The 9496-nt window shown below is 40.8% G+C and overlaps 1 protein-coding gene across 1 annotated transcript in view; it reads right to left on the minus strand.

The window, feature by feature from the left end:
- The window catches only part of MAP2K1 (mitogen-activated protein kinase kinase 1), an 80146-nt gene extending 79695 nt beyond the window's left edge, over positions 1 to 451 (minus strand). Inside the window, 1 exon segment of the mRNA XM_032619978.1 lies at positions 2 to 451. Within this exon segment, the coding sequence (XP_032475869.1) occupies positions 2 to 28 (27 nt within the window). The 5' untranslated portion in view covers positions 29 to 451.
- Positions 452 to 9496: the final 9045 nt, after the last annotated feature.

Raw genomic sequence — 9496 nt, forward strand, 5'->3', positions numbered from 1 at the left:
GGATGGGCGTCGGCTTCTTCTTGGGCATTTTGGACCCGGGGAAGGCGCTCGCAACTCCGAGGGAGGGCGGCCCCTCTTGCTTCCTCCCTCTGAGCTGCCCCGCGCCCGCCGCGCGGGGCCAAGTCAGGGCCGCGGGCCCGGGGGTTGCCTTCGGGGGACGCGCTCTGCGCGGTCCCGTCAGGGCCGAGTGGCCAGTGGCGGTCTCAGGAGACCCCTGCCCCACTTGCTCGGCTCACAGGGGACCGAAGGGCTTCCCCGCCGGCGCAGCACCGCAGCCCCGGGATTCCCTCCCGCTCTCCCTCAGTCCACCGGTCCCCCAGGGCTCGAGGGGCCCCGCCGCGCGCGCACCACAGCGCTGCTCCAGCCACAGCCCGGGAAAGTGCGCCGCCGCCACTGCCGCGTTCCAAGCGACTCGGCGCAGTAGTCCAGAGGGCCTGGAGGGCGGGGGAGGGGTGGGGAGGGATAGGGAAGGGGGAAGCCTTGCCCCCCGCCCCCCCCCCCGGGCAGCTGCATTTTCCACACTCCCACTCGGCTCCGCCCCTTTTGCCTCGCCGGCAGCCAATGGGAACACGCCTCGGCGGCAGATGACGCGGAAATACGTCACGGGGCGCGGCGTGCTACCCTGGGGGTGGGGTCCGGCGCTGGCTCTACTGCGCCCTCTGCCGCACAGAGGCACCCAGGTGGACCCACCGGGAAGGGAGGTGACTTGGACCCAGTTGGTCGCCACGCGGTCTCCTCCGCTGGGGTGACTGTAGCCCACGGGCCGAGTCACGTTGATGGAGATGAAGTAATAAACGAATAAAGAAAAGGACCCCTTCTTATTTCTAGAGGCAACGTCGAGGGAATAGACAACTTGTCGAGAGACTCCTTGTGCCTAAGGAACAGGCAAGTAGAAAGATACATATAAAACGGTAATACACAGTACTAGTCTACTGACGAGGGTACAGGGAGATGGGTGTTCAGGGCTGATGAGACTTTAAATTGGGGCAACCTTTTCTGAGAGCAGATTGGGAATGTATTTTTAAAGCCTTTGGGAAAAAAAGCCCCTTCGACCAATAATTCCAGTTCTATAAAACTTGAAGAAATAAGATGTGAATAAGAGCTTAATGAGATAAAAGATGATTCAGGTGATTCAGAATACACATTCAGTCCATCTCTTTCCCTTTTCCCTTCCTAAAGTATTCAGTCCTAAAGGCATTAGGTGTGTAAAACAATGTAAGCCTCTGCACCTGGTGGTCCAGAGCAGGCTATCAGCCACCCAGCTGTTTGCAATATATAGAGAGTAAGGTTCCCTTTTCATTTTGTAGCCCTTGGTACTGTTTGAATGTTTTGTTATTATGTATGTAAAGTGTTCGATTTAAAATATTTTTTATAAATTGTTTAAAGATTAACATGAGAATGTAAAATAGTGCAGAGAGTTTGGAAAACAATCTGGCAGTTCCTCAAACAGTTAAATATAGTTACCATATGACCCAGCAATTCCACTCCTATGTGCTCAAGAGAAATGAAAAACATATATCCATACAACACTTGTATACAAATGTTTATGCAAATGTATGGCAGCATTTTTCATAACAGCCAAAAAGTGGAAAACAACCCAAATGTCCATCAACTAATGAACGGATAAACAAAATGTGGTACATCAATACAATGGAATATAACTTGACCATAAAAGGAATGAAGTGCTGATCCATGCTATAGCATGCATGAACCTTGAAAACATTATGCTAAGTGAAAGAAGCAAGTCACAAAAACCCACATATTTTATGATTTCTTTTATATAAAATGTCCACAACAGGCAAATCTATAGAGACAGAAAGTAGATTAGTGATTGCTTAGAGTTTGGTGGGACAGTTGAGCAAGGAATAGTATAATAGAATGATAGCTAAAGGGTAAAGAATTTCTCTAGGAGGTGATGCAAATATCCTAAAATTGATAGTGGTGATAGTTTCACATCTCTGTGAATTTATTAAAACCATTGAATTGTACACTTTAAATGGGTGAATTGTATGTATGTGAATTGTCTTTCAATAAAGCTGTTATTAAAACAACCACTACATCAACAAGGAAATGCAGGGGAAAAATAAATAGCTAACAGAGTCTTGAAGAACAAAGCTGGAGGATTTACACTACCATATATCAAGATTCATCTAAGACTGAGTATTTAAGACAGTATTTAAGACACTGGCACAAGAACAGACAAATAGACCAATGGAGTAGCATAGAGTCTGGAAACAAACCCATCTGTATTTGTTCACCTGATTTATGACAAAGATAACAATACAATGCAGTGGGGGAAAGGGTAGCCTTTTGGATAAAATAGTGCTGGGTCAATTGAACATCCACATGGAAAAAAATGAGTCTTGACCACTATATCACATCATACATAACAAATTCAACTCTAGATGATTATAGAACTAAACACAACTTTTAAAGAAAATATTGGAGAATATCTTCATGACATTAGGGTAGGCAAAGATTTCTTAAACAAGGCATACATGCACACACACAAACACAAATCATAAAGGAAAAATATGATAATTAGACTACATTAAAGTTAATTATTTTGACCTTCAAAAAGGGTAAAAAGACGGCGGTCCAGTGGTTAGAACTCGGTGCTTTCACTGCCGTGGCCCAGGTTCAATCTTCAGTGAGGGATCTAAGATCCTGAAAAAAAAAAAAAAAAAAAGGGTGTGGGGGTAAAAAGAAAGAAGACATTTGCAACATATATTGGAAAAAGAACGCATATGTATAAAGTCTAAAGAACTCCTACACCTTAACTAGAAAAAGACATGAAAAGAGGCTGAATTTCTTTAGGTTATCAGGAAAATGCAACTTAAAACCACAATGTGAGTACCTAATGCCACTAAAGTATACACTTGATAATGGTCAAAATGGTAAAATTTTTATGTATATTTTACCACAATAATAATAAAAAACACTATAACACTACACCTACTATTCTGGCTAAACTGAAAAGGACAAATAATATCAAATGTTGGTAAGATGTGGAGCAACTAGGACAGGATTCTCTTACACTGATGGTGGGAGTATAAATTTGAGCAACCAGTTTGAAAAACTGTTTGGTAGTATGTACTATAAGGTGAACATCTATCCTATGACCCAGAGATTCTGATCCTGGACATATACCTACAGAAATCAATATATATGTTCACCAAAAAAAATGTATAAGACTATTCATTCATAGCACCACTATTCATAATAGTTATTAGGGAAACAACCCAAATGTCCATCACAGAAATGGATAAATTGTGGTAATTTCATGCAATGGAATACAGCATTGTGAAAATAGACTACAACTACTTGCAACAATATGAATTAATCTCACTAACATCCTGTTGAGTAGAAGATAAGACACACACACACACACAAAAAAAATATATATATGCTCAAAACTGACAAATCTAATCTATGGTGGTAGAAGTTGGGATAGTCATTATCCTTGAGGAGGAAAGTAACAGGAAGATGAGTTGAAGTAGGCTTTTAGGGTACTGGTAATGTTTGCTTTCTTGATCTGGGGGGAGATCACAGGAAAGAGTGTCCCAGTTACAATTTATGTTATCTTTCAGTAAAACAGTCTATGTTCTGGATCTATGTTACCCTTCAATAAAACAATTACTAGAGGAAAAAAATTTACTCAACATCACTAATCATCAAGGAAATGGAAATCAAAACCACAATGAGTTATCACCTCACACCTGTTAGAATGGCTATCATCAAAAGACAAGCCATAAGTGTTGGCAGAGCATGGAGAAAAGGGAACCCTTGGGTGTTTTTGGTGGGAATGCAAATTGATACATCAAAAAAGCATAAAATTTTGGAGGTTTCTCAAAAAAACATAAAATTAAAAATAGATCTACCAGGGCTTCCCTGGTGGCGCAGTGGTTGAGAATCTGCCTGCCAATGCATTGGACAAGTGTTCGATCCCTGGTCCGGGAAGATCCCACATGCCACAGAGCAACTAAGCCTGTGTGCCACAACTACTGAGCCTGTGCTCTAGAGCCCGTGAGCCACAAGTACTGAGCCCACGTGCTGCAACTACTGAAGCCCACGTGCCTAGAGCTCCACAACGAGAGAAGCCACCGCAATGAGAAGCCCGCGCACTGGCAATGAAGAGTAGCCCCTGCTCGCCACAACTGATGAAAGCCCACGCGCAGCAATGAAGACCCCACACAGCCAAAAATTAAAAAAAAAAAAAAAAAAAAAAAAAAGGTCTACCAGATCTATCTGGTAGAGATAATCTGCACTCTTATATTCACTGCAGCATTATTCATGAGAGCCAAGATATGGCAACAGCCTAAGTGTTGGTCAGCAGATGAATAGACAAAGAAGACCTGGTGTATAGACAAAATGGAATATTATTCAGCCATGAGATAGAAGGAAATCCTGCCATTTGCAACAACGTGGATGGACCTTATGTTAAGGGAGATGAGTCAGACGGAAAAACAAATACTGTATGATATCAGTTGTATGTGAGATCTAAAAAGCCAAACTCAGGGACATAGAGAGTAGAGGAGAGGTTACCAGGGACTGTGGTGGAGGAAATGGGGAGATATTGGTCAAAGGGTACAAACTTCCAGTTATAGTTAATAAGTTCTGGGGATCTAATGTACAGTATGGTGATTGATTATAGCTGATAATATTATATATTTAACTGAACGTTGCTAAGAGTAGATTTTAAATGTTCTCACACAAAACAGAATGGTAATTAGGGGACAATATGGAAGGCTTAGCTAATGCTGTGGTGATAATCATTTTGCAACATATAGCTGTGTCAATTCAACAAATTGTACACCTTAAACTTACACAATGTTATATGTCAATTATATCTCAATAAAGCAGGTGGAAAAAAAGAAATCATGAGAAAACTTTTTTTCCCTCAAAAAATAGGTCAGACTGACTGAAATGTATTTTTATTTATCTTTCGTTTTTAGATTGAAAGAAATATCAGCCTTTCTCACATTAAAGCATTTAGGTCTTCTGAGTATTTTGTGGGTTATTTATTTATTTAGGCTGTGCGGGGTCTTAGTTTCGGCACGCGGGATCTTTAGTTGCAGCATGGGACTTCTTAGTTGCAGCATGCAGACTCTTAGTTGCAGCATGCAGACTCTTATTTGCAGCATGCATGTGGGATCTAGTTCCCCGACCAGGGATCAAACCCTGGCCCCCTGCATGGGGAGCACAGAGTCTTACCCACTGGACCGCAGGGAAGTCCCTGTGGGCTTTATTTCAAATTTTGTGGGTTTTTAAAAAATTATGTAACTAATATCAGCTTATTATGTGGGGGAAAGAAAGCTAGAATAGTATAACAAAAGATAATAAGAACCATTCATGATACACTACTCAATGCTAATTTCTCTTTACATTATGGAGTTCATTCATCTTAGCCATGCTCACACAGTTAATATTATAGGATCAGTGAACTTTATGATATTATCAATTTATGAGTTTTATTTTAGAGGCAAGTCCATATTTTCTTCTTACAAATTAAGATCTTTTATTCTCTTATTATGACAAATTAAGTTGGGAAATTCAAAATTAAAAAAAGTTATTATTGTCAACAGAAGTTAATCCATATGAAGCAATTCTACCTTACATTTTTTCTTCATTTTAATACCACATTTTTCTATTCTCGAGTCATAAGAGAACTCTGACTCTTTATTAGAGGCTTTTACTTACCATTAACTCTCTTTGCCTGTAATTCATTCTGTTCAGGGTGGGGCTGATTTTTATTTAATGTTTAAATAAATAGCTAAGGAATATAAACTATTGTCTAGATTTTTAAGCTCCTGCGCGTTTGGCAGCTGTTCCTATTGAGTAACTGAGTGAAGGGTCACAGTGGGAAGGGTAACACCGCCCTTCCCTCCCCTTCAGAGGAGGTACATCCGCTTCCCCGATTCTGGATGTCAGACGCTCCAAATGCAACGAAACCACTGGGTTATTTTGGGAGCCACTTTTAACGGTCACTTGCCCTTCATTTAAAGGAAAAGTTGCCTCAACGAGGTGAGGGCTGATGCAATTTCAATTGCTCTCTAAGGATGTGGCTTCAACCAGACAGGATGTCAGATCTGGCACCTTTTTTTGGAGGGGAGTGGGTGTTGGGAACTCGGCCTGGCTTGGCATCCGAGAGAGGAGAGGTGTTACTTTGCTTTTCACCCTTGGGGAACACAGTGAAAGAAGATACACTGGAACATACTAGCTTCCTAGATGGCAGCTGTGGAGAAGGAAGTCTTGACTTCCTTTGGAATCACAGTCCAGGATCCTGGACATTCTTCATCTCTAATCTGGTTTGAGATGAAAACAGATCTTTCCCAGGACATTTATTTGAATGCTTATCATCACTGGACTTTTTTTCTTTTTTTCCATGCTTTCTTCTACTCAATGGAAACCCCTGAGTCATCCTTTTCCTAACGAAGTGCTTTGCAAAGATTACAAGCAGGAAATTTAAAATGAAAGTGACCATTTAATCTACAGAGATTTGGGAGCTGTGATAAGAGCATGTATGGCCTACATGGTAGAGCCATCATAACATCTGACTGTCAATCTTTTTATAATTCACACTCTTGCTCAGAGGTCAGGTCACCTTATAGAGAGTTTAGATTTGCCTTAAAAAGTGTCATCTCCAGCAATGAACTGTGCATGACATGTAATCTGGGTTTATGTATATTTTAAGATATTTTAAATTATATTGATTGATACATCAGCGTGTTTTGGAGTTTTATATACTCTCAGGGAGCAAGGAATCTCTTCTCTGCGATGTGCTAGATTGTTTTAACTGTACGGTCTCATAAAATATAAAGTATTGGTTACTGTCATTATAATGATAGCACTGTTGTGTCATTAGAATTACTACCGAGCCATACGCTATTTATTCTTGCTTCTGCATGTGCTTTCTCTGAATAGATAGACCTTTATAACTAGATCCTAGTCTAGTATCTGATATGGGGCTTCTGTGTAAAGAAGAATGGGAGACTGAGTTCATTTTAGAATTTTAGAGCTAGACCATAGGGGTCAGGGTATCCAATCACCCCATCTTATAAATAGCAAAACTGAGCCTCGGTGTGTTTAGTGGTGTCCTTTATGGTTACATAGCTAGTTAGGGGTAGAACAGGGACACATCTTCTAATTGCCAGGCTAATGATCTTCTAAAATGTCTTGGTACCTTGCCAAATATTAGATAGGTAAAATTCGTTTTATTTGATAGTTGTCAGGTAAGTTGTTTGGCTGTGACATTTTCAAGTATCTCCAGTTATAATGACACTAAAGGTCTTGGTCATGCCATAAATAACAATAATATAATTATTTTCCTTTATCTACCACGCCTTTCTCTAATTTTGATACATACCTTCAATTTCAGGTGGTATCCAAACCATATTGGCGTAAGTTCAATAGATTTGAATAGATCATAATCCACACTTCTTTAAATTTTATGAATCTGGGGCCAAAATTAGAAACTGACAAATCTAGACGTCATTCAAACTTAGTTTATAAACTGTTGAAAGAAAAATTTCATATAACGTCCATAATGCATACAGTTCAAATTTATTTTAGGGAAAAAATCAGAGATGTGCACAACAGATTCTATACAACAGAGATGTATATTTCAGCATTACTCATAATAACAAGCTGTAGACACAAATTAATTTTTCTTTTATACTCAATTTGTTTGCTGTCTTTTATTGAATTCAGTGCTTTTTGTTTTTTTCCCCCCTGGAAGAAAATACAAGAATTTGTTAACAGTAATTACCTTTAGAAAGAAAGACTTACTGAGTGGGAAGAAAAGCTTTCACTTTTCATTTTGTACCTTTTGGTATTTTGTTAGATTTTTCTGTCCATATAAATGAACTGATATTTCCTAGGCAGGAAGATTATGGGCAATTTTTGCTTCCCTTCTTTGAATATCTCTGTGTTAAAAAAGTAATAAATTATATTATCTTAAAAAATTAATGTCCAAAAATAGAGGATTTTATGATACATCTACATGATGAAATTTAATGCATCAGCTTAAAAATCTCTCTTTAAAAGAGTAATGTAATGGCATGGGAAAATGTTCCAAAAATAATGACAAAAGCACTTGTAAAAATTATGTACATATGAGCACCTTTTATTATTGAAATACAGTGTAAATGTATATGAAGGAGAGAGAGAGGGAGAGATTGAGAGAGAGAAGACAAAGGAAATATCTCAAGATGTTAACAGTGTTTATTTTTAGGAGGTAAATATGGGTGAGACTATTTTCTTTTTTATTTTGTGCTTTTCAGTATTTTCCAGATTTGTGGGTGAGCATTTATTAGTTGATAGTGCCTCACACTCAGTCCCTTTTGTTGTCTACATTCTCTGCTTACGTGACCTCCACCATCTATATGTTGATGAGCTCCCAATTTTATTACTGCTGGTCTAGACCTCTCCTCCTGAGTTTCAGACACACAGCCAACCGCCTCCTTGGAATGTCTACTTGGATGTCTCAGCGGGCATCACAAACTCAAAATATCTCAACTGGAGCACTTGATTCCACTCCCTCACCCCACTCTAATCATCTTGATTTCTCTCTTCTCAGCACCACCCACATCCAAACTGTCAGAAAACTCTGAAGAGTCCTGCTCTGGCCCTGGGCTTCAGAGCCTCCACTCTGGCCCTGTTTTTTGTTTTAAAATATTTATTTATTTGGTTGTGCCGGGTCTTAGTTGCGGCAGGTGGGCTCCTTTGTGGCACATGGGCTCCTTAGTTGCAGCACACATGTGGGGTCTAGCTCTCTCACCAGGGATCAAACCGGTGCCCCCTGCATTGGGAGCACAGAGTCTTATCCACTGTGCCACCAGGGAAGTCCCCCCACTCTGGCCCTTGTCTGGCCACACCCTCATCACACCGTGAGGAGTCCTCAGGGCCAAAGGGTCATGCCTGCACAGAGCCTGTGCCCCAGCTTCTAGACCATTCTCTGGTCACCCAAGACTCCAGAATTCCCTGTCTAAACAGTGCAGGGCCTGCAGGGCTTCTTTCCCTGTCCATCCTCCTGAGAACAAAGTGGCACACTACGCCCAGGCGTGGACTCCCCTAGGCCCAAGTTTGGCCAAGGAACTATTTGAAAGAGGTGTGGACAGAGCTTGGCTCATAGGTTGGAAGTCCACGCACCTATGGGTGAAAACCCTTGCAGTGTGGGATGGACTTGGATGGGAGATGAAAACAGGGAGCAGAGGGAGGAAGGCTGGGGGGCCAGCTCTCCCCGAGGCACATTATGGCATTCCAGGGAATCTGAGAAATCTCAATTCCATCTTAGACTTCCATGTTGTTGTGAAAGTATATTTTTCAAGATAGGAGGATAAAACATATTTTATTTCATGAACTGCAGCTTAATTTATCACTTTTGCATAGGTAAGCATTTGGTATTTGGCCTCCATTTGACCTTTTGCCCTGGGTCCCACAAACATCAGGAGTGGGGCTGCCTTTAAGTTCTATCTTCCAAACATAAGAATCCTAA

This window comes from Phocoena sinus, chromosome 2 (assembly GCF_008692025.1).
Source record: "Phocoena sinus isolate mPhoSin1 chromosome 2, mPhoSin1.pri, whole genome shotgun sequence".
Lineage (NCBI taxonomy): Eukaryota > Metazoa > Chordata > Mammalia > Artiodactyla > Phocoenidae > Phocoena > Phocoena sinus.